The 24,860-nt window shown below is 50.7% G+C and overlaps 1 protein-coding gene across 1 annotated transcript in view; it reads right to left on the bottom strand.

The window, feature by feature from the left end:
• Phactr3 (phosphatase and actin regulator 3) overlaps positions 1-23,573 on the bottom strand; it is a 190,503-nt gene extending 166,930 nt beyond the window's left edge. The window contains 1 exon segment of the mRNA XM_060382745.1: positions 23,058-23,573. Coding sequence (XP_060238728.1) covers positions 23,058-23,172 — 115 coding nt within the window. The 5' untranslated portion in view covers positions 23,173-23,573.
• Positions 23,574-24,860: the final 1,287 nt, after the last annotated feature.

Raw genomic sequence — 24,860 nt, forward strand, 5'->3', positions numbered from 1 at the left:
GATAGATGTTCATGTGTGTGCATTTTGTCTGCATGTGGAGGTCAAATGCTATCCTCCATCACTTTGCCACCTTATTGTTTTGAAACAGGGTCTCTCACCAAACATGTAGCCTGAGAGTCAATGAGGCCAGCTGGCCAACAAGTGCCAGGGATGTGCTGGTGACAGTCTTTCACACAGGTTGCTGGGATTGAACTCAGGGCCTTAAGCTTGCACAGCAGATCCTTTGCCACTGAGCCATCACCCCAGCCACTGCCTCTTCCTGATTAAAGGTGATTCCTAGGAGCGAGGTGTCCTTCATGGATATGAGTTTCTGTGGAGAATTTAATCCGCAGTATGTTTTATCAGCCGTGGACTTGGAACAAACAATGTCCTCACCCCACCACCTGTGTAATTCTGTGGAAGGGGAGGCACAGATAGACCGGAGTGAAGATCCCCGAAGGACACTCTCACAGGCTGATGTGTCTGTAGCACATCAGAAAGGCCAGACTGGGCCGCAAGGAAAGGGCATCGCCTGGAACTGTCATCCGGATTGAGCAGGTCAGCACTGCAGTGAAATGTCATGTCTCAGGCCCCACAGGCCCTGAGTCCTGCTCTGACATGGGACAAGTGTGACGAACTGGAGGGAGGAAGACAGAAGGAGTTTGAAGTCTGAGCTGCTGCTGGCCTGTGTGTGTGTGTGTGTGTGTGTGTGTGTGTGGTACACACATGCACACATGAATGTGGAGGCAAAAGCACAGCCTTAGGTGTGGTTCCTCAGGTACCGCCCCCCTTCTTTTACTGGCAACAGGGTTCCACTGACTGGGCTTTCTCCAAGTAGCCTCAGCTGGCTGGCCAGCAAGCTCCATGCCATCTACTTGTCTCTGCCTCCCCAGAATTGGGATCAGCAATGATGCCACCACCCCTGGCTTTTAGTATCAAACTAGGGTCCTCAGGTTTGTACAGCAAGGACTTAACTGCCTAAGCCATCTTCCCAGCCCTGGGATGGATTTTGAAGCCTAGGATACCTCTGCTTGGATCATTCTAAAATGTTATTGGCCATCTTGGACCAAGTCTATTTGTGAACTAACAGCTTTGGCTGCCTCCAGCCCCCTGGGAAGGAACGGCTTCAGTGCTACAATGTTACAGAATGTGGAAACATACCCGGTCATCTTCTAACAAGATGAATAACAGCTAGCTCAGGCAGCCACTGTGTTCCCCACACTTTGCATCATCTCTGCTTGCTTTCCACCATCCTGCCAACAATCATTGCTGATGGTCCAGACAGCAGTCACCATTTATCAGGCATCGACCAAGCACAGGAGTCACGCCAGGCCCCACATCTCCGTTTACCTCTAAAGCCTTCCCACGAGGTAAGAGCCTCGCTTACCTCAGCATGAAGGAGCTGAGTTCCCTGTGGGTCCGGGGGAACAGACCATTCCCCACCCCACCCCCACTCCATCTCCCCAGGCAGCAGTTGGGACATTCCTCCATTGCACCTGTCACTGACCAGAACTTGAACTTCCATGGCAAATGTGTGTTAGCGCTTGAATGTCAGAATCCCGCCAGGCCCGTGTGTCTGAACACCTCACCCCCAGCAGGTAGAACTGTTTGTGGGGGGTTAAGATCTTTGGGACATGGGGCCTAGTTATAAGGTCTTTCAGAGGTAGGGTCTGAGGGTTACCACCCAGCTCTGCTTCCTGTCCACTCCAAAAGTTCCTACGGCTATGGACCAACCTGACCTCCATGCCTTCCCATCGGTGATGGACTGTATCCCCTGAGCCAGGAACAAAAACAAAACTCCTCCTAGAAGTTGCCTCTAGCTGGTATTTTGTCACAGTAGTGAGAGAAGTACCTGATACACACGCCCTATTCAGATATAATCTATGCCTGAGTATACCGAGGACTCGGGGATGCTCAGTCTCCTCCTGTATAGGGACTGGAACACACGGCCCCACTGGTACCTATGAGGAGGAAACCAACCCTGAAGAATGTGTAAGATGCCTCCTGAAAAAGGCTGGGAAGATGGCTCAGTCAGTAAGTGTTTGCTGTGAGAACCTGAGGACTCACGTTCAGAACCACCCTCTCCCACATATAAAGTCAGGTATGCTGATCTGCATGCTGGGGAGATGGAAAATGCCAGAGGTTTTCCGGCAGCCACACCAACTAAGTCAGGAAGCATTTAGGATCCAGTAAGAGATGCCGTGTTAAAATAAGGTGCTGAGATATGGGATAAGATTCTTGATATACCTCTGGCTTTCACATTCATATGCATACCCTCTCATACACGTACGATGCACACACACAGACACACACATGCACACACTCAGTATGCAGAGACATATTCATAGACACACATACACAGACACACACATGCACACACTCAGTATGCAGAGACATATTCATAGACACACACACACACACACTCACACAGAGAAGCAAGGTTCTAGGCACCACCAGCAGTGACCTCTTAAGAAAATATTTTATTCTTAAAAAAACCAAAGATGCAAACACAGAGAGGTAAGTTTGCACCAGCAAACTGGCCAAAGAACGGAGAGAGGAGGCAGTAGTGAATGCTGAAAAGAATCTCGGTCTCCTCTTTCACCGAAACATGCGTCGCCTTCGGTTCCTGTAGAGGGACCTCAGGTCTAAACTCTGAAATGTTGAACAGCTCAAAGATGCTGAGAACCATGCAGCCACCCACTGGAACACCACGTGCGCACTGAATTTCTCATCCTGTGGATGCAGTGGGGGATCACAACCCACTGGACCCTGCCCCTCTCTCTCCTGAGTGTGTGTATAAGTCAAGTGACACCAAGCGTGCAGGCCAGAATGCTCTCGTGGCTTGATCCCTCCCTTTTCAATCTGGTTGCTGAGACTTTTTATTCACACTTTTTCATGTTTCACATGTATTTCACACCCAAAAATTTCAAGTTGAATTTTTATTTAAGTGTATGTTTAGGGACAAGGATATCCCTAAACATAGAGAGCCTGCCTCGCAGGCCAGATGCCCTAAGCTTAATAATCGGGACTGGATGAGACCACCTGTAGTCTCAGTACTTGGGAAGTGGAGGCAGGAGGATTAGAAACTCAAGGCCATCCTCAGCTACAGAGGGGAGTTCAAGACCAGAGTGTACCAAACAACACCCTGGGTCTGAAATGTGTGCGTGCAATGAAAAGATGCGACGGGGAGGGGAGCATCCTTCCTCTCTATTTCAGTCATACTTGGCACCACCCTCCCCGCTGGCACGCCAAGAACTCTAGGATAATGATGAAGGCACACAGCTCTACAACTCAGCCTTCCGAGAGCTGCACTCCCTGGTGTGGTGACCATGAGCCACGGGGAGGCCGTCTGGCTACAAACTAAGGTAGCTGAATAAAGTTCTGCTCTGCAGGTAACTACATGAGCCTCGGTCTGCTGACCTAGAAGATTTCTGTCATCACAGAACAACGTCCTATTGGATGTCCTTCTGTAATGAGGCCTCTGACGGTGAGCAAAGCAAGAGAGGGCGTCTCCAGAGCGTAAGTAAGGTGGGCATCTTGAGGACAGTGGGCTGTGATTTTTCCTTGTAAAGGCTCAGAGAACAGATACGTTAAACAGCTCTTTGAAAGTACTCAGCTCTGCCATTAAAACATGGAAGTAGCAGACGCAACACAGGACGAGTGGTGAAACAGAACCTAGGCCAGCACTTGCCACTTCCTTGAGTGCTGGGGTGTCCATCACTATCACTGGTCAACACTGCTGACCTTGGGACAGTACACTTAGCCTGGGCTAGGAACCATATTTAAGGGCCTCCCCTTCCAGTTGTGATTTTATCTCCACAGTCACCCAACTTGACAAACACTGTTATTACTCTCTTTTATTGCACTGGATATCATAGATCATACCTCTAATCCCTGCACTGGGAGTGGGGGATGGCGAGGCAAGAGGACTGCCATGGCTTGAGGCTAGCCTGGGCTACAAAGTGAGTTTTCAGCTAGCCAGGGCTGCCTAATGAAAACCCATCTTAAAAAAAAAAAGAAAAGAAAAGAAAAGGAAGAAAGGGAAGGAAGATGGGGAGACAAGAAGAAAGGCAAAATCCATCAAAGGGCTGGAGACAACTCAGGAAATTAAGAACACCTGCTGTTCTTCCAAAGGATGTGAGTTTGGTTCTCAGCACCCACATTGGTTGGCTCACAACTGCCTGTAACTCCAGCTCCAAAATATCTAACACCTCTCCTGGCTTCTATGAAAAATTATACCAGAAAATTACAATTATTAAAAAAAAAAAAAAAAAACGAGTGAGGGAGGGTGAGATTTGCACTGAGGGCAGCCCACAGCTGTCAGCACAACATACATACAGTGAAAATGAGCACTGGTTCTGGTAATGAGAGCATTCAGATGTGTTGCATTCTTGCATGGGCTTCACACACTCGGGGTTCACCTGTGTATTTCACAGGTCATAGAAAGAAACTACAAGAGCTCTGAACTGAATAGCTATGGAACACAAAGAACATTTGTATATAAGCCCAGCAGAAAGATCAAGATTAGACTTTTTTTTCAGTAACAGCATACATTTGAGTAGTGAGAGTGAAGAAAATATGCTGTTGAAAATTCGAAGTGATAGATAATGGTATTGGGAAAGTATCAGTAAGTCTGTGACATCTTTGCTTCTGTAAAGACCTCTGTCTGTGTGTTCTGAATAATTGATCACACTATCCATTAACCTCTACACAATGGCCACCCAGAAACCACACTGTAAAGCCACAGGAAGTAATAAATTGTGGGCATGGATCCTTCATTGTAAAAATTAAATGAATCATTAGCAGCTCCTAAGAATATCTTCTTCACTGACTGACAGAACCCTCCGGGACACACGATCGCAGGTGTCATGAAAGCGTCCAACAGGAAGCCCTCCCTGTGACCAGAGCTGTGACGGTGTCACCGGTGTCACCTAAAGTCAGAGAGTTTCTTTCCTTCCCTGGCCGCAGTGTCCCCTCCACAGGTGACAACCCCCACGTCCTTCTACAAATATTACACAAAGCCTTTCAGAAGTTTCATCTAGGGGACACCCCAAAACTGGTGGGGTCTTCTTGGGACGGAGTATGTGCTTGCAGTAGGAGGATGAGGCATGGAAAAGCAGGAGGCGTTTGGATTCTATCCCGAAGGCTGCCATCGGCTCTGTGATCTGAAAAGAACAGTTTCGTTCCTGTAAGTACCTACAGGATCAGGAAATGAACAGAACCCCAATTCCATGAATGTGAGTATAAAGAAAGACATGCCCAGGGCGCATCTGATTGGTGAATCAATTAATCCAGAAACCCACCTAATGCATCAGAAAATGGATCGTAAGTGTCTCCCTGCTGGGCTTTCTTTTCATGGCCGTGTCTTGTTACTTTCCTGTTGCTGTGATAAAATATCCTGACAAAACAAACTTAGGGGACAAACTGTGTGAGTTAGCTCACAGTTGAGGGTACTGTCCCTTGTGCTGGGGAGCCCAGGCCGCAGGAGCTTGAATCAGCAGGCCGCGTCAGCACACCCATGTATCCATCCATACTTAGGAAGCAGAGACCCAGTTCAGTGACTTCCGGAGAAAGAGGAAACAACCACCTTCCGAAGGTTCTCTCTAATGCTCCGGAAGGAACTCTCCCAGTCACGTGCCCACCACTCAAGAAGCAACCACACAGCAGAGGCAGACAGTGGAGGACAGTCAGTTCCACAGCATGGACATGGGAGGGGCATGTTGTCTCACATGGACACTGAGGGGTGGGGGTGGGCAGGCCCTCCTCCACCTCTGGACACTCCCCTAGTCACTGTGGGAAGCTGTGGTGAGAGCTGTGGCTTCTACATGATTACAGCGACTTTGTAAGAAAAGCTCAGGGAATGTTGGGCTTTCTGGAAAGAGAGGCCTTTTCAGCAAACTGCCTGTACTTGGGAGGCCTAGATAGGAAGATTGTCAGTCTGGGGTCAACCATGGCTACGAAGCAAGACCCTGTCTCAAAAGATATATCATTCTACATACATACATACTTCGATACATATATACATATATGCATACATATAATGCCTTGCAGCTAGCTGCTGTTCCTCTTCATCTCAGCGTCCCTGTCTTATCGCCACAGCCTCCAGGCTCCACATTTGAAGAATCGCTGTGGAGAATTTCCTGAGCACATGCATCCATCGGCAGGTTTCAGAGCCAATGGGAAGCCAAAGGAAATGAACTGATCCTCTTGCCTACTTTGTGGGTCTTTGTATCTGTGTTGCATTTGCCAAAGAGAGCAAGACTAAGAACAGGGCCGCTTTCTCCCACAGCTCCAGCCAGGCTCCTGCACGTGGCTGCCCGGAGCCCTGCACCCAAGCAAAAGCTCCTTTCACATGCTGGCTCTTGGAAGCTCGCTTTCTGTGAAATGCCTAATTTTCTGTTCCCTCCGTTGCTTGCTATTCCACAGTGTCCCCGGCCTGCTCAACGGCAAGCCTTGTCCACAAGAAACACAAAGCTGCCTTTGCGTAAGAGCCAAGAGCAAGGACGAGGAGAGCCGCAGCTGAGGGGACCTCTCGCCTCACCACTCTGACTGGCCCTATTCTTCCCCAGTGCACTGAGAGTCACCCTGCCAGGGAGCATGCACAGCTCGGAACTCCCAAGGGCCTTGTGCCTGGCAAGTGGAGAGTGAAAATAAATCTTGGAGAGAGGGAATAGGAAGGCAAACACAATCTCGAGAGAACAGTGTTCTGAAGTGATCCCCTGAGTTTTAAACTTCTAAACTAAAACCTCAAGAGGTAGGGACTTTGCTGCCACTTGGGGCAAGATGCTGAGTGGGATGCTAAAAATGGGATTCATCAAAGGATAGGCTGATCAATGGATAACAGAACTCATAGGTGATACAAGGTAGACAGATAGGTGATAGATAGATTGTTTTATAGATGATAAATAGAAGATAAATGATAGATAGTAGATAGATAGGTGATAGATTATAGGTAGGCAGGTAAATAGATAATAGGTAGACAGATAGATGATAGTTAATGGATAGATAGATAGATGATAGGTAGATAAATAGATGATAGATGAATGATAGAGTATAGATAGATAAATACAAACATATATGCATAGATGGTGGATGCATGGATGATTAATAGATGCACAGATGACAGATAAGGCACATTCAAGATAGACATATGGTGAGTAGACAGATAAATTATAAATAATAGATAGCAGATAGATCTCTGTGGATTCTATAGAGGTAGATAGTAGGCAGGTATTCAGGTAGAGACATGATTGATAGGTAGATAATAGGTAGTAGATAGGTGATGATATAGATGACTAGATACATATTGACAAACATGTATACATAGACAATATATAGATTCATAGACACATAAGTGATGAATAGGTAGGTAGATAAATAGATGATAGATAGATAGAGATAGACAGATAAAACAGAGGATAAACAATCGAACTATTATTCGACTGAATCCTCTAAGAATTCGTTTATTAAAAACTTGAGCATGACTTCCCCACGGGCAGAGTTAAGAAACAAGGAACATGGGAAAGGACCGTGTCCTGAGGGCACAGCCTCACAAAGCACTGGCCTGTTACTGGCTTCATGGGCTGTCAGGGAGCGCCTCCGCTAGACAGTGAACTTTCTCCGGCACGCGTGTCATGCATCACCATCACCATCATGGTGACCACGGCAGGCCCTGGTCATGTCGGAATGCAGCAGACAGCCCTCACCGGAGGCTGAGCAGGTTGCAGCACCAGGCTGCAGACAGCTTTGTCCAGCATCACAACCTGTCAGGTGTAGTCGCAGACGTTGCTAGGATATCTTCCAAGTTCTACAGAGCATGCTCACAGAGAAAGCCTGCGGGACCCATGGGAGGAGGCCTGCACACCGGATCTAGGGCAAATCTGACAAGGTGAGAAGTCAGAGCTGAGCAGTGAGCAGGCCAAAGGTTACCAGAGGAGAAGTGGGGTGGGGTGGGGGGGTCAGGGCCTGTGTTGCTCAGAGTTCTCATTTTAGCAGCAGATTTGGGCAAGGGCTATGAATAGAATGTGGAGCTGGAGTAGAATTAACTGGGATATTCCAGTTCCTACAAGTGCCTCTCAGACGGCGCGTGTCAAACAGGACGAGGATTAACTCCAGGCTGATGTCACACCGCCCAAACCAGGAGCCAATCCCAGATTCCCCAGAGTGCAAAAGCCTTCACGGAGCCGGTTGGCGTCGTGTGCCTAGAGTGAGGTGGCATGGCCACAGACTAGGCAGCACTCGCAAAGAACACGGAGAGGAGCCTGTTGCACAGCTCGGGCCTCCACAGACGGGGAGCAGACGAGAAACTAAAACTGAAGTTCTGGGTTGCAGCTCATTCTAAATGTCCCATCAGCCATCGCCCACAACCAAAGGGTCATACGGAAGCTCCGAGAGGAAGGCCCCTACAAGGAGACAGCTGAATGCCTGCTGGCATCTGGAGGGGAGGCTGCAGAGAGAAAGGCGTGCAAGAGCTGAAAGGCCGGAGTGCAGTGTGAGCCTCTGTGTGTAGCCACAGCCACTCAGGGCTGAGAGGGTGGGGTGGGGGTGGCGAGGGACACAAAGACGAAAGCTTAATCAGGAATAGGGAAGCAGCTTGAGATACAAGTGGATTCTCTCCTGTCTTTACAGTATTTCTGTACAACTAAAACTATCTAAGAGTTAAATGATAAAAGAAAAGAAAAGCAAAACCCCACTACTCTGTCATATCAGGTTGAGTTAGAGGCTCCCAAGGCAGCTTACAGTGCTGAGATGTGTGTTCCCGGGTGGGGCCAGTGGGCAGGACCTGGACTCTTGAAGGGCAGAGCTGTGCTAGGGTATCTATCTGTACCCAAGTTATTGGCGGGGATTCCTGTAGAGCTCTGAGGCCACAGATGACGTGGGCCGTGTCTAGGCCCTGATGTGGGGGTTGACGCACAGTTCCCAGTTCAGGACGAAAGCAGGGGTTCAGCCCCTGTCCCTGGAATATCCAAGAGACATCCGCGTGCAGCCAGGTGGGGGAATGGACGGCTCCCCACAGCCCCTCACATCACCTTCATCAGTTCCACACTTCGCACCTGTTCTCCTCATAGAATGGCGGGCCGTGAGATGGAACAAGTGGGGGCAAACCCAGAAAGCGCGAGAGACAGTCTGCAGGCACAGAACCAACGTGGAAGAGCCCCCAAAGGCCACATTCTGGACAGCACGCTGGGTACATCAGTGGCAGCAAAGGATAAAATGGCGGGAGTTGGCTGTAAACAGAAGTTAGTGAGTGTGGGGAACATAGGAATGCCACCCTGAGTCACGGTTATAAAAGAAATGCCTGGAGCTTGAGGTCTGCATCTGAAGTGGGGAGGGAGCCCTGTCGGAGACAAAGCCCTCAACCTGTGGGATCTTCCATCCCCACCCCCAAGTAGACCGTGTTAAGCTCCAGGTAAACTGTAGGTGTGCCTCCTCAAGGGACTGATGACTGGGCAGAGAGGGGCTGACACACAGATGTCAGAGGCACCAGAGTTCAGTCTGTGGCCTCCTCCAAATCCTAACTAGAACATTAGGAGAAAGACAGAAAAAAAAAACAACAACAAAAAACAAACAACAACAACAACAACAACAAAAACCTCAGCTAAGATGTGAAGATCAGTTACCAGCTCTGTGGGGCTTAAAGAAACAACACCCTATGCATGCTACCAGGACTGGGCCAGCAGCCTGGGCAACAGCACATGGGCAGCTGTTCTGCAGCCTGACCCTATAACCTCAAGCTTTCTGTCACGCCCCTCCCCCATTAGTTCCCACCACTATAAAACCTGCACTTAGAACCTGTAGACAGAAGCCTGGGCTCCTGAGGCTGGGAATTCTTAGGCCTTCCAGGCTGAAGCCAAAGTCATCAGTCTTTCTCAGTGGGAACCTGGGGAGAGTCCGTGGCCACACTCACTCGGTGCTTGGGTCAAAACCCAGTTGTTTATGGCCTTGTTCTCTGTCAACAGCCAACAGGAGCCAGGCAAAGCAACAGACGTCACAAGCATTTCTTGTCCCACACAGGCCCCTCCCACCTTGAAGCCACCGTCCCTGGCCCATGCCAGGCTCCAATCTCAGGCTCATGAAGAGCGTTGTGTCTTTTGAAGAGCTCATCTGCTGAGGTTGATCCCACTGAGGGCAGTCACACTTTCTGGGGGTTAAATGTCCCCATGTCACACAGCCCAGTCATAGCCACAGCACTGTTACTAGCCCCTCCACACACACAAGGAAAGGAACTGGGCAAGACATAGGTCACCAAAGGTCCCTCCCTCCTGGCGGGAGAAGCATCGCCAATACTCAGTGTGGCCCAGCTGCTACACATCACAGCCCCACATCCCAAGAGGAGAACTTTATCCAAAATCTAAATCCAAGCTTCCAAAGCACACTTCATGCCGGTGTGTCCAAATGGCACACGGATGCCCCAGGAGGCACGCAGGAGGTCTTCTGTTCTTCTTAACAAGCCAGGGTCACAGTTCTCTCACAGGCATGTCAGGAACTGCGAGTCGGACATTCTGCCCAGTGAGCTCCAGGCCATCCACGCCTCACTCAGTGGCTACTCCAGAAGCCCTGACTAGGGGAAGGTCTTGGAAATATGTGGGTCGGACTCAGCCTGTCAGGAGTGCACCTGCAGTGCACAGATGTACCTCTCTCCGCTTTTCCATGTTCTCGCTCAGAGGAGACTGTCCCTTCTACCAAGAAGGCCCTGTCTGGCAGGGCCCTGGCTTCTCTCTCCCCGCCACACTGTGCGTTCTCCAGTTTGATGTTCCAGTGACTCTGATTTCCCAAGCTCCCTCCTGCACAGGGCTCTTGTAAGTGCTCTTCTCTTGGCTCAACGTGTTTCTCTTTTCCTCTCCTCTTAACACTGGTTCTTTAATCCGCCTTTTGCTCTTGCTCAAGTGATCTCCCCAATCCTGCAACCTCCTCTAGCTTGCAGAGCATGCTAGCCCTTGCTGGCCCTTGCTGGTCTGTGCTGACCTCTGCTGTCCCTTGCCAGCTTTTGCTAGCCCCTGCTGGCCCTTGATGACCCCTGCTGGCCCTTGATGGCCCTGTGTTTCCTTGAGTGGCAGAAGGGCAGTCCTCCCCCAGCTTGATGGTACAGCCAGGCACCTGCGCCAAGCCCACCCCCTCTAGCCCACTCACTGCATGAAGGTGTGGCTGTGGGTTTGCTCACTGCACATGCCCCATGCCTGAGGCATGCTGCCAACTGTAATTGGCTCACAGTGTACTGGGAGGGAGGGAGAAGAGCAGGGACCACACCTGCAGTGAACCAGGCAGGACTGCTGCCGTCTGTATCTGCCTCTTTCTTCCTCCCAGACTCTCAATGCCGAAAGAAGCTACCGAGTCCTGTCTCTAAGAAGCGCTGGCACCTGAAATGTCACCCATGAAATGTTAGCAGAGATCATAAATGCTGAAGGAAAAAAGCCCTCGTCTTCCTGTCAAAGGGTCACCGGGTGAGATGAAGCTACCAGCTCAAAGCCATAGCCAGGAGAGCAGCAGAGAGGGAAAGACAGACAGCCAGAAGAAAGGGCACAGACTCCCCCAGGAGAACAGCTGCTCTGTGCACATCCTGTTGGAACAAACTGGGATCTGCTCATTTTTAAAAGCCACACAGAGACTAATTATCCATAAATGTGCAGGCCTGTTTTAGCAATACATGTGAGTGCTAAGCCTTGTTCAGAGCCCCTCTGCCAGTTTTGCCAGCTCCAGGAATTTCCAGCAGGGAAAGAGCACTTAACCTCAGGTCACGATGAGGTCGGTGGCTTAACCTCCCCAAATCCCCTCCACCTCTTTGCTTTTTTTTGTCACCTGTGAACGGAGATAAGAACTGGCCACTAGACAAATGCCCCAGGCTGCACATTTAGTGCAGGCACAGACTATTGAGCAAGAACAAGGTAGCTGTAAGGCTGAAGATGGAGCTTAGAGCCACATAAACCCTTAGATAAAGGAGGCCAGAACATGCCAGAAAGTAGGAGAGTCTCGGGGGAACATTAGAGACGATCCAGTCAGAATGTCCACACCACTTAGAATAATTATCTAAGGGGCCAGATTAGTCACATTAACTTCCTAAGGTTGACAAAGAGGATACCAGCCCCACCCACCCACCGAACAGCCTGCCAGGCCAGGCCAACTGAAGCATGGGGCAGCCTGCTTACCTGGACCTGGTATGTGCCAGCAGGCATGCCCAACCACTCCCCTCCCCATGGAAGACCAAGGAGAGAGAGCAGAAACTCACGCCAAAGCTGCAACTTCGTATGTAAACAGATCAGGTGCTGTAAGGACTCTGGGAAAGTGGGCCATCACTCTGTGCATGAGACCCTGTGCACGCACTCCTTCCAGAGCCCAGCACCGACCTCAGAACCCGAGGGACTCATGGTTAATGAGGCCAGTCTCAGCCTGGGGCCTCAGCTGCCCTGTGAATCATCTTCTGACCTTGGTGTTCTGATTTTCCTAGGAAATGCCTTGAAGGAGGAGTCCCCTGTGCACCCACACTGCTCCAGGCTGTGCAAAGAAGAGCTGAAAATTCCTTGGGGGGTGGCTAGATTTTCCTTGGCAGCAGTGAGCCATCCCAGCATCCAATGGAGACTGGGGCATCTGGAAGCTTTGGGAGTGCGGTGGATCACAGCTTTCCTCTGTCACACACCAGGGTACACAGGAGACACTCCAGGCCTGCAGTGGGAGCTCCTCCCTGGAGACAAGAGAAGCTGCAGATGAGCCACAGGGGCTGGGCCGGGTTCCAGGCATGGTGCTCAAGAAACAAACTGCCCTTCTAAGTTGGCCCTACTTTAAGCAACCCTCACTGTGCACCTGGGGAAAGCCAAAATCCAGAGAGGTCACATGGGCCTGATGTCATCACACCATGAGCACACTGTGACCAGACATTCTGACCCCAGAGTCCATGTTCCTACTCATGTCCTCAGGGCATGGTCAGCTGACCGCCTCACATCAAGCTGCTCCCAATCAGAGATGGCGGGAGACCCCCAGATGAACCTGACTCCGGGAGGCAGGTTAGCACAATGGGGGCTTGTTGGGGGCCTGCTGGCAGCACTGGCCAGACTAAACAGCAAATCCTGTGATCATCAAAGGAGTACAGTAGACAATCCTCTCTTGGCCTGAAGCTGGCCCGTCTGTTGGCTCCAATACAACCTGCAGGAGCAAATGCTATCGTTGACCCTGAAAGGTCCCACCTGATTATTTCTACCCGTCCCCAAGACAGACATTGCTGGGCTGGACCACAGGCCTGAGATACGTAAGAGACACATGGAGAACAGCCACAGCTGAACCCAACCAAGATCCCCCAGCCAAGCAGCTTGCAGACGCCCCAGGACTGGAAGTGTGCTGCTGCAGGCCACTGGACCACGAGGTACATCTGCAAGCCTGTATCGCTGCAGAGAATGACAGAAGCAATTCCAAAGAGGGCAGACTGGAGTGTCTAGCACTCACCACATACATAGCTCATCATTTGGCCTGTGAACACTCCAGACAGACAGAGAAGCCCAGGGCTGCGCAGCCCTCTTCGTATCTCCCCACCCCACTCTCCACGTGTATTCCAGTGTATAAATATCAGCTCACAGAGAAGCAACCATCAAAGGACCGTGGACCAGTGTGATAACTGATGACAACATCTGCATCACGCCAGCGCCTCATCACCTGTGTCTCCCAGTCAAGACCATCAGAGTCTTTCTATATTGCAATTATCTGCCACTATGACATTAGTAATATTTTAAGCCTGTCTTCCTTTTGTTTATTAAAATACATCTGATTTTAAAACTATCCAGTCCTCCCTGGGCATCCTATAGGCATTGATCTAGAACCACAACCCAGCAGTGTTTAAATGCCTGACATCAAACGGTGTTGGTCTGTCCTTGAGCCCATCTGTCTTCCTGGGTCCTTTAAGTTATCTCTAGATGACGTATGATGCCAAATACACTGGAAATATTATGTTAATTGTTGCTGAGTCATGTTTCTGAGAGAATAGTGAGAATTTTAAAAGTTTGTGCAGGGGCCAGGAAGATGGACCAGGGAATGAGGACACACCCTGACCACCTGAGTTGGAGCTCAGTGTCCCACAAGGTAGGAGAGCCAACACCAAGGAGTTTTCCTCTGACCTCCACAGATGTGCACACACACTTATACCCACACACATACCCTCCCACACATCATATCACATCACAGGACATAAAAGATGGCTCCCTAAGTACTGTGCCTGCTGAGCAAGTGTAAGGACCTGGGTTCGGATCCACCCACATAAAGGGGCTGTCTGCATCGATAGCCTTAGTGGATCTCACCAGACAAACAACCCGTAAGTGCTGGGCTCGGTGACTAACCCTTCTCAAAAAGATACGGAGGGAAGCCATTCAGAAAGGCATCCCATGCCGACCTCTGGCCTCCGCACACAAACATGCACAGCACACAGTCTGTAAAAGCTGAGGCTATCACTGTCTGTGGAGTGCTTGCCAGAGATCCTAGGTTCCATCCGAAACAGTGGGAAGGGAAAAGTTACACATGGCCAGGATGGATGACCTGTCTCTGGTGCTTCTGAGCTAGCATTTGATTGAATGCACAGGTGCAGAAACTACAGATCCGGGTAGGAGCCCTCTCTACAGAGAAGCCACAATCCCTGTCCACGCGGGGAGCATAAGCGAAGAATAAACGCTGTGGGCAGTGCAGGCAGAGCCTTGGAGCAGTCCTGAGGCTGCAAGCACACCAGGAAGACCCGAGGGAAGGCCAGCAGCTCACGTAGTCTGAGGAACGCATTAACCCCAGCATCAGCACCTCGGAAGCTGGAGCTCCCCTCCAAAGAGAAGCAAGAAGACATTCCTGGCCTCTCTTCCGGCTTTCATCCTCCAGAAGTTTTTAAATCTGCTCGTGGATACAAACGTTCAAAAAAGAACACAAGAAATGAAATAATGATAATAATTCATAGTAATAACAGCAACACGGTTCATTAGTAAAAGTAGTGAGATAGGCAGGTGTTTGGACAACTTTTGAAAAGTGTCCTGTTCAAGACACTTGCATAATAATGCAAAAAGTGTATTTCTCCAGGGGTAAAGATTTGGCTTCTACTTTCTCCCCATTTGTTAGGAGAGTCATTATGGATCTGGGAACTCACCACTGTCAGCGTCAACTGATGTGCCCATTAGGTGGAGGGTTGCCAGGCTACATACCCAAACGCTGTGTGTTAATAAGTAAGAACTTAAGCCGCAGTCGTCGAAGCTGGGAACTCTGCACAAGGATGACTGATTCTCTGCCATCAACGGTCTTGACTTCCAGTGGATAAAAATCCTGTCCCAGTAGCCATTCTAGTTAAATGAAGTGGGGAATGGAAAAGGGCAGGCACCCTTGTGCTTAAAGGATGGCAGATGGGTGTGCCCCTGTGCCGGTGCTCCATCTGAAGGGGCTGGCTTCCCAGTGAGGAGCAGGCCCTGGCAGACAGCGTGGTAGGTGAAGCGCTTGCCTTGTGAGTGCAAGGACCTGAGTTCCATCCCCAGAACCAGGCATGGAGTGCACACTTAACCCCAGCACTGGGGAGGGGCAGACAGGAAGACCCCTGGTACTTATTGGCCAACAAGACTATTCATTGACCTCCAGGTCGGTAACAGGCCTTATTTCTTAAAAACAAAACAAAATCATGGTGGATGCCTCCTGAGGAAGGACACACACACACACACACACACACACACACACACAGAGAGAGAGAGAGAGAGAGAGAGAGAGAGAGAGATTCAATGGAGCAGACAAGGTGGATGGGGCATCAAGCTCGTGGATTCAGATTCTTTATACAACTTCCTCAAGCCAGTCCCCCCTTGTTTAACAAAGGGAGACCACATTCTAAGGAATGACAGGACAGCTTTTTCAATGAATATTTATATGCACAAGCTAATAGGACTTCAGTGTCCTCAGGTCTTCTGAGACCACAGTCACCTATGTAAGAGACCACTGCCCGTGGTTGCCACATAGTGCCTGACCGTGTATGTGGCCACAGGTGGGTTCACCCCTGACTCTTCTAGGCACAAATGAAGGGAGTTTGGTTGTCCCTCGTGCCCCCGGAAATGAAAACAAGCTCATTTCCCTTCAGCCACTGGTCACTTAGGCAGGACTCTGCCAGATAATGACCTCCTCTGTCTTGTACCCTGGATAAATACCACTAAGTGAAATTTAGATGTGCGTAGGTCTCATTCATACAGCCTGGTCCAGGCTTAGAAATAAGAAACATAAAATGTAAGAATGGTGTCTTGTTTTTAATTTGAGGTGACAGGGACTTAGACCTTAGCTGAGTATTTAAATGCCCCACAGTCAGTCCCACTAACTATGTACCTGTTTCTTTCTTTCTTTCTTTTTTCTTTGCAGTGCTGAGAATCAAACCTAGGATCTCGTAAGTGCTAGGCACATGCTCTACCATACCCTCAACCCTACATCTGATCCTGTTGTGAGCACCACCATACCGTTCTACCACCGAACTCAAAACAAACAAAAACTACACTTCCCAGCATCCTTTTCATCTGGGAGCGTCCATTCACTACCCTTTCTGGCCAAGATGGTGTACAAGTAACCCGCAGAGCTCCAAAGAAAGCCAAGTCATGCCCAGCATTTGACAGCTTATTCCTTTCACTGACCCCTTCATCTACACAGAAAGTGCATTGGTGTCTGGAGGTGAGTCATCTTGTAGCCAGGACACATTACGATGGGCTGGAGAGATGGCTCAGTGCTAAAGAGCACTGTCTGCTCTTCCAAAGGACTCGGGTTCAATTCGTGGCACCCACATGGCAGCTTGCAACTGTCTGTAACTTCAGAGATCTGACATCTTTACACTAAAGTATATAAAATAAAAGTAAATAAATAATTTTTTTAAAATGTCACAGAGCCATCCTCCTGTCTCAGGATAGCCCCTGATCTGATTTATTCAAGCCACCATGTCACAGCAAGTCTTAACTTGTTAATTTGCTAATATTAAAAAAAAATCACATCTTCATAAACATCTGGATTTACAGAGACAGCTCCTGAGACAGGCTGTCTACTAAGCCACAACCTCACTGGTGGTACCTCTGAAACAAGCTTCCTTCTTGACTCTGGAGCCCTATAGACACAGCAGTTGGGACATTGGATGAAATGAGTTGTAGGGTATGGGATGAGAATCAATGTCTGGGGGTCATCTGTCTATGCATTATGTGGCTTTGACATATGGAGAACCAGAATCCAGAAGGGAATCTGGTCCTTCTCAATCATCTTGTCATCATTAACTGAGATAAGCCCTTGACGCTGAAAGACAGTGTCCCCAACACCCTGACAGAGCCAGGCACCAGGGGACTGGAATGGACCACACATTGTCCATCTCAGGCTCCCACCTTCCTCCTCACTTGCACACAGCTTCCCTGGACTCGTTAGTGGCAGATGGGATCATTCCAGGAGATGATGGGATGTGGGGAAGCCTAATGGCTATGTCCCCAAATGTCCTCCCTGTGGACTAGCAGAATTGTCCAATCCTAGATGTAGGATAGTAAGTCATCATTACACCTTCTCTTCAGTGCTGAGGGAAGAACCTGAGGCCCTAGGCATACTTGACAGGCATTCTCCCACTGAGTTGTTTCTCCAGCCTTTCAATTTTTAATTTTAATTGTAAAACAATGTCTAAGTTGCTGGCTTTGACGTAAGACCAAAGAGGGTTAAGAAGCCCTTCAGCATGAGAGCTTAAGACCACCAAAGCACACTGGTCATCTGCCAATCAAGCCTGGGGAGTCCAGAGAGAAAAATACATAGGCCCTTCCTTTAGAGAGCCTCCAGGCCAGAGTACCACTGTTCAGCAAACACTAGAACATTCTAGATCTGCAGTTTCCAACCTGGAGACCAAAAACTTGAAAAGTGGGCGACGCATGTGGGGAAATGCAATTGCCATTTTAACTTACTGTGTTTCGTTTGCATTGAAGATGCCACCTGTAGCTAGGGGCTACAGTGATGGTCAGACCACAAGATGTCCATCAAATTGATAGCAATCAAAGGAGGAAGACAGGGCTATGTGATCAAGAAGGTATTAGACAGGAAGGGAGCCATGCTCTGATGTATTGGCATCTAACATGCTGGTACTGATCACTCACAGCCAGTACCTGCAGTACTGCTCATGGCCATTGGCTTCTGTGTGGCAGACAGGAAACAGGGATCGCAGACGTGTTCAATAGCGTTCAACCACACCTCCATAATCAGCAGAAAACACTGCAAGTTTTTAAACTCTGTTTTTGTAAAGCGTGTAGTTTTTATTTTTAATAACCCTAAAGAAACTGACAAAGTAATTACTGCGTAGTTCTATTGCTAATTAAAACATCTAGACGCTCTGCAAGGGGCCAGAGGGAGATTCCACAGAACTCGGGGACTCCGGAGGAAGAGAACACTCGAGGAATGCAAATAGAAAGTGCCGTGATCCAGGAAGGCTGCAGTGCTCTGTACCCTGTACTACCCCCAGGTAGAGGACCCCACTGAGGGTCGTGGATGGGATAAGGGAGCACCCAAAACCAACAGGCACGTCACAAGACTTGCTCCTCCACAGAGTAAACGAGATTGAGAAGAGAAGATGAAAGTCAAGCTTGAGGCTGTACCAGGGGTGGGGAGGGAGACTAGGCCCGGAGTGGGAAGCCATGCAGCAAGTGAGTTTCAGGAGGCCAGAGGCAGCTGGACACAGAGCTGTGGGAGAAGAAGATGTCAAGACCCGCTGTCCCATGACAGAAGTGTGGCAGGTAGAACACTACAGCCAGCTGGAGCTTCTGCTGAGCTGTAGGAGGAAGGGGCCATGGAGAAAGCAGGCACCACAGCCCAAAGTCTACAGGGGCGAGTCACTACACCTCTCTGAAGCTCTGGAGGAGAGAGACACCCAATGTCTTCCTTCTTCTCTGGACCACAAGGCAAAGGTAACTGATCCCTGAAAAAGCAGCCGTCTGTAGGCTCCTCCTGGCCCCTCACAAGCCACACCAGTTGATAAGGATAAAGGTCAGGGGGTCACTCAGTACCCTATAATGTACAGGATGGCCCTGCCACGTAGAAAGATCTTGACCAACAATGACATGATCACTGAGCTGAGAGGACCAGGTCAGAGGTCCTGCCTAGTTTTACAATGGCCCCTCCAAGGCGAAATCTGGATGGAAGTCCGTCTGAGGCCGTGTGGAAACCCTTCAAAAAGCACAAAAAGTGACTGTTGGCTGGTGTGCGGTCCTGGTATCTGCAAGCCCAAGGACATGAGCTAAGATAGGAGGAACAAGAGACAGAGAGCCACACAAGGAAAGGCAAACACACCAGGAGGAGGAAAGACGCCATATGGAGAAAGCCACAGAGGGAAATGTCAAGACAAGATAGAGCAGAGACTGGCCAGGCACCTGACAGTCCAAGAGAGAAAGCCAAACCCCCCTCACTCTCCAGGGAACTCTCCTCGGGAGAAGAGAAGCATGTGGAAACACGTCATGGCTTGTTGCAGGTTTCCCTGGAAGAAAACTTCACCATGCTTTGGGTGCAGAGTACAGTTTACAAAGAGGACCCTCCAAAGTGCAGATGGAGCCATGAAAGGAGCTGAGGCATTGACACACAGGAGGACCAACTCAGAGGAAATAACTTCATCCCTGCAGTCCAGTCCACACTGGAGATGGGAATGTTGAGAAACTCTACGCACAAGGATGCAGCACAAACGTGCTCAGTGCAATCGAGGAACCAAGTTACCACAAGGTCCCCTTCGTCACCCTTCCTGCTAAGGAAAATGCAGTCGTGACCCAGGGACCTGGGGTATTGGCAAGATTTTGGGGCACTGGGTACTGTCACAGTCTGTGCAAGCAGCAGCTCCCGTAAGAAGTGTAAATTGCCATAGTGAGCAGGAGGTGCAATGTCATTAGGATAACAAATGTGGATGCCTGTGACCCAGACTTCCCCGGGGCCGGCACCTGCCCGTCATATAAGCACAAGTCAGCCAGTGTTCAGGCTATCACCACTGTGTTGCTCACGATGGGCAGACACGGGACACAGCACAACTCCTCACAGCTGGACTGGAAAGCACACCCCCTAGACTGCCACTGCATGACTGCTCAAAGGAAGAAGGCTACCGGAAAATGCCGTCCTCCAAGTACAGCCACTGTCATCTCCAGCCTGAGTGCTGGGACTGCCTGCAAAAGACCCCTGAGGTCAGGAGTGTTGACTGTGGAGGTTCCCTTACAGAAGGAGGGGTGATAAGACTACTGAATCCCCACCTGATATCCCAGCCCCTTCTTCCTTCACCTCCCTGCTAATTGCCTATAATTCTGCCCTAGATTCTTGTGGTCTTGTGCTCCTGGGCAGGGCTCGATTATATGAGACCATGGAAGGCAGGCAAGGAACTCCACTCACACTACCGGGCTGGGCTTCAGCCCTCAGGTAGTGTACCAGCTTTGAAGTCTCCCACTTTCCTGTAAGGAGCCACTCACTCACCCATGTTCTGTAAGGAAGCCCGATAAACTCACGGGTTTCTCCAGGTTCGACTTTGGTAGGACTGTGTGTGGGTTTGCCATGGGTCCTCTTTCTCTGTAAGGGGAGAAGGACTAGACACTCATTTGTGTTTCCCAGAGCAAGAGTTCCCTCAACAGAGACAGACACAGTGGCATGTAAGTGCCCCACGGCCAAGGCAATTAGATCAGATGCTTAAGGCTTCCCCACGTGGCACACCCCAGTGGCTGTATTCCACCCACATAGACCTGTAACAGAGAGAGAAGATGGAAGCTCAGAGCAGGGACCTACAGGAGGACACTCATGGAGAGAAAGAGGCTCCAAAGCACCCTTGAGTTTGCTTTTCCAAGGATGCTTTTGAGTTTTAACCAAGAGAATGTTGTTGAATTAAAAATGCCTTGGGGGAGGGCAAAAGCAATTTAGGACTGTTTTACAAAAATAGAGAATGCGGTTGGAGGCAAGCAGTTCTTCTGTGTGCTTGAAACTGGCTGCTGGGTTGCTAGTAGCTGTGCTCAGTGGAGCCCTCAGTTAGAGCAGCAGGTGGACAGGGGGAAGAGACCAGACATGGAGGGTCAGATGAAGGGCTGTGGAAAGCAGTGACTAGAATATCAGACCAACCGGAAGCCCCAAGTCACACTCAGTACGGGTGATCACACCAGGGTGGATGGGTGGCAGGCCCCATCAAGACACGTAAGAAAAAGTAATTCTAAATGGCGCGCCCAGACACTCAGGCAGTCTTCCATCAACAGGGATATGCAGGCACCTTCCACTCCCCACTCTTCCAGTTTCAGGCTTGTGGGTGTCTCTCACCCTGGAGAGTCTGATTGTTTGGCCAGAGCTCCAGTGTGGATGCTCAGTGCCATCAATGGCCCCTACCATTCATGGAATTTACACTCACTTCAGACTGCTCGATCCCCACAGCTGCTCACTTGGTTCTATCTTGACCATTCTAACCAGCCAACGGCTCTGTCACACGTCCTGTCCTTCTGTGGCCTAACTCCATCCTGGGCGCCAGAGCCCTCCTCCTGTCTCCCTCTTGGACAGACAGCAACCCACCTGTCAAGCCCACCCCTGCCGCCCACAGATGCATCAGCTTGCAGACAGCCAAAAAGCTAAGTCCTCCATAATTTCCCTTCCAAGTTTGCCTCTTTTTAACTGCCGGGGAGACAAAAAGAGTGGGAGGGATTCTCTGGTAAGGGGCCATTCATCTCTCACAGCATCTCTGAGAGCTTGGAAAGCCATCCACCATGCATGTTTCAGATGACTGAGGGAAGACATCATCAGTGACTTAAGGGTGTGCTCACTGTGGTCCGCCAGCCCGGGGAAACTCCGTGGGAATCAACTTGCCCTCCTAGACGGGCAGATTCAGGGACTCCCTCTCCTGGGACATGGGCGTGAGCAAGTGTGACTACTTATGTTGTGTCACAGTCCTAACAAAGACATCTTATGAGACTTGGTGGGCTCATGGTTTAAAATTTCCATACCAGCTCCTGGTACCCGAAGAGCTACTTTTTAAAGGGGGAGATTTTCTGGGCAGTTCCAATAGCTCTTGTGGAATGCCTCCTCACAAAGCCAGCCCCTGGGATTATCCCAACTTTAATGCCACCATTTAACAATCATTTAACACCATTAAGTCCCCCATTCAGGGGTCCTTGCATTTAGAGAAAAGTCTACAAAGGAAGGCAAGGGACGGTGGGTGTTATCAAACAGCAACTAGGAGGGATTGCACCTCATAAAGACACAGAACAGAGCCCCTCCACCCGATACCACACACTAGCTTTGAATTTTTTTTTTTTTTTTTTGAAAGATCCATTTCAGAAGCTCTGACTTCTCCCCAGAAGTGAAAATTGCCTTCTGGTGGAGAAAGGTTTTAATGATCACTTTGCTTCCTGCGTCTCCATGGTGACGGGGAGCACACAGCCCACCCCCTCCTGCTTCATTAGGCCTTTCTTGGTCCCAGGAAAGTCATCAATCAAGCTGCATGGACGCCTCTGTGACCTGTTTATCACCTAAACAATCCACGTTGCCTTGAGTGTGGAGGAGTGGACAAGCCCACAGAGCGGAAAGAAACCCAGCGCTGCCGGGTGCACACCCTTCATTTCCCCACAGCAGCTCGGTCCAGCACACCTGTCCTAGGAGGCGGGCGTGCCCAGGTGTGCCAGGCCTGGCTGGAGTCCTGGTGCTCAGTGACAGCACTGGGCGCGGTGGCCACAGGAGTGCAGTGTTGCCCTGACCCGTCCGTGGAGACCACGGGACCCTAGGAGGGCCTGGACAGGGGGCAGAGTAGGCACCAATCCTGGGACGAGGTGACCAGTGGACCCTTCTCCTGGTCAGTCAGTCAGTCCCACCCCGGGGCATCCCCTATTGCGAATGCAATGCTCAGCAGCCCAGCCGGCTCACAGGGCACACTGCAAAGCGCCCAGCTCTACCGGCAAAACGGTTTGTCTCCGGACAAAGGGCTCCGAGGCACCCCAGCCCTGCGTGATGGGGATAGGAACCACGGGCCCTGGTGGCGCCTGAGTCCGGGCCGCCGTTCTCCTCGATGAAGGCGGGGGAGCTGTGGCGCGTGGGGACACGGTCCCCATGCCACCTGCCTCGTGTCTCCCCCAACCCCGCCCGGCCGCCCCCGCCCGGCCCGGTACCTGGGTTCTCCCCGGCGTCCGTGGAGGTGGCTGAGGAGTCGCTGAGGAAGCTGGGGTCACTCTGCGAGCGGCCCCGCGACACAAGGCAGCCGCTGCCGTCCTCGGATGCGGCCATGGGAAAGGCGACGCGGGGGCAAGTTGGAGGGAGATGCGGAATCAGAGCATCCTAGGCGGCCAAGGTCACCGGCGGGGGGCTGGAGGGGGCGTCTTTTTTAAAAGGAAAAGCAAAAGGACCAGGAAAGGGAAGGAACGGAGGAGGACGCCGGGGCTGGCTTCAGGGTGGGGAGACAAAAGCCGCGCAGGCTGCAGCCAGGCGCATCCCGGCGTGCGCGGCCTCGCCTTGTTATTTATTCGTATTTATTCCCATTCTTCAGCTTATATTCCAGGAGAAAAAGAAAAAAAGTTGAACCAGGAAATAAAAACTTTTTCTTGTCAGTGTTTATGGCGTGCTTGGGGCTGGGGGAGATGTCCAGGAATGTCTGGGGGTGCTCCCTCCCCCCACCCCACCCCCCCACCCCCCCGAAAAAAAGGGAAAAAGGAGAATCTTTGCTTCTTGCAATTGCTTTAATCTGAAAGCTGTTCTTGGAGCATCTGTTGGAAAACATTAGGATTCTCCCATCATGCCACTCGAGGAGCATGACGTCACGGAGCTGGGAGTGAGAATGAGTGGTGATGGGGAGGGGTCTCAAATACCTGGACTGCCAGGGGAAGATAGGGGCTGGGTCTTGGGTTATGATCCGCCCACTACCATACCTGGTGCTCTAGGACAGAAAGCACCCATGTGACCTCCTTCCTTCCACCCCCACCCCTAACTCCCCCCTCCCCCCCGCCCACAGGAGAGGAGGAGCCCTGAGGCGAGGGCGGTGCCTCCCTTGAAGGCACTCTCCAGGCAGATCCAGGCAGCTCCTGGCAGCTCTGGCTTCACTGCCCTTCTCTTGGGGATGGTAATGCTGGTGATCCCCCCGTCCCCCGTCACCACGGAAAGGGAGCAGTACCAAGTTCGTGGTCAGAGCCCGTGGGACACCACTCTCTTCCCCTCTACTCCTCCGTGGGGTCCTCAGCCCACCGAGAGGGCACAGGTGCCTTACACGGAGTTTCCCTTAGGCACCTTTAAGGAAGCTGAGAGGCCGGGGACATGAGGCCCCCTTCCCCTCCCCTAAGGTGCTAATGGGCCCTTCTCACTTTTCTGGCAGGTACTTGGAGGTGGGCTGGGAATGCCACTCCCCTGCAGTGGGAAAAACTAGGAAAGGAAAGTCCAATAAACGGTAAGAGTAGGGTCAGAGACCATGCTGTGTCACCTAGCTGGGCTGGAGAATGCCAGGGGACACTTGAGAGGCAGAGGTAGGAAATTAGATTTTACCTCTGGGGCAGGTGATGACACAGGCTCCAAAGTAAAAAAGGTTATAAAAAAAAAAATCGCTGGGCACCCACCAGGCAGGAGAGCCTTGACCTTCAGAGTCTTCAGACCCTGGCTGGGCTCCTGGGTGCTGTGCAAATCCCTGTCCAAGGAGGTCCTAGCCTCAGTAGCCCAGGGGTGTGTGTGTGTGGAAACCTCACTTTCTATCTCCTCTCCTCCATAAACTCCCCGAACAAAAGGGATTGGAAGTCCCCTCCAGACTGAGCAGACCACGCACAGACTACCCCGACGCCCATCAATGATCAACATCACTTAGTGGCTCCCCACCCTTCAGAGGCTGAGAGGTGGGAACTTCGTGAGTTTGGAGTCACCCGAGGCTACACGGTGAAATCCTGTCTCCAAACAAAACAGCGAGCCAAGAGGGGCCACTGTGAAAGGCCCTGAGA

This window comes from Meriones unguiculatus, chromosome 4, assembly GCF_030254825.1.
Source record: "Meriones unguiculatus strain TT.TT164.6M chromosome 4, Bangor_MerUng_6.1, whole genome shotgun sequence".
NCBI lineage: Eukaryota > Metazoa > Chordata > Mammalia > Rodentia > Muridae > Meriones > Meriones unguiculatus.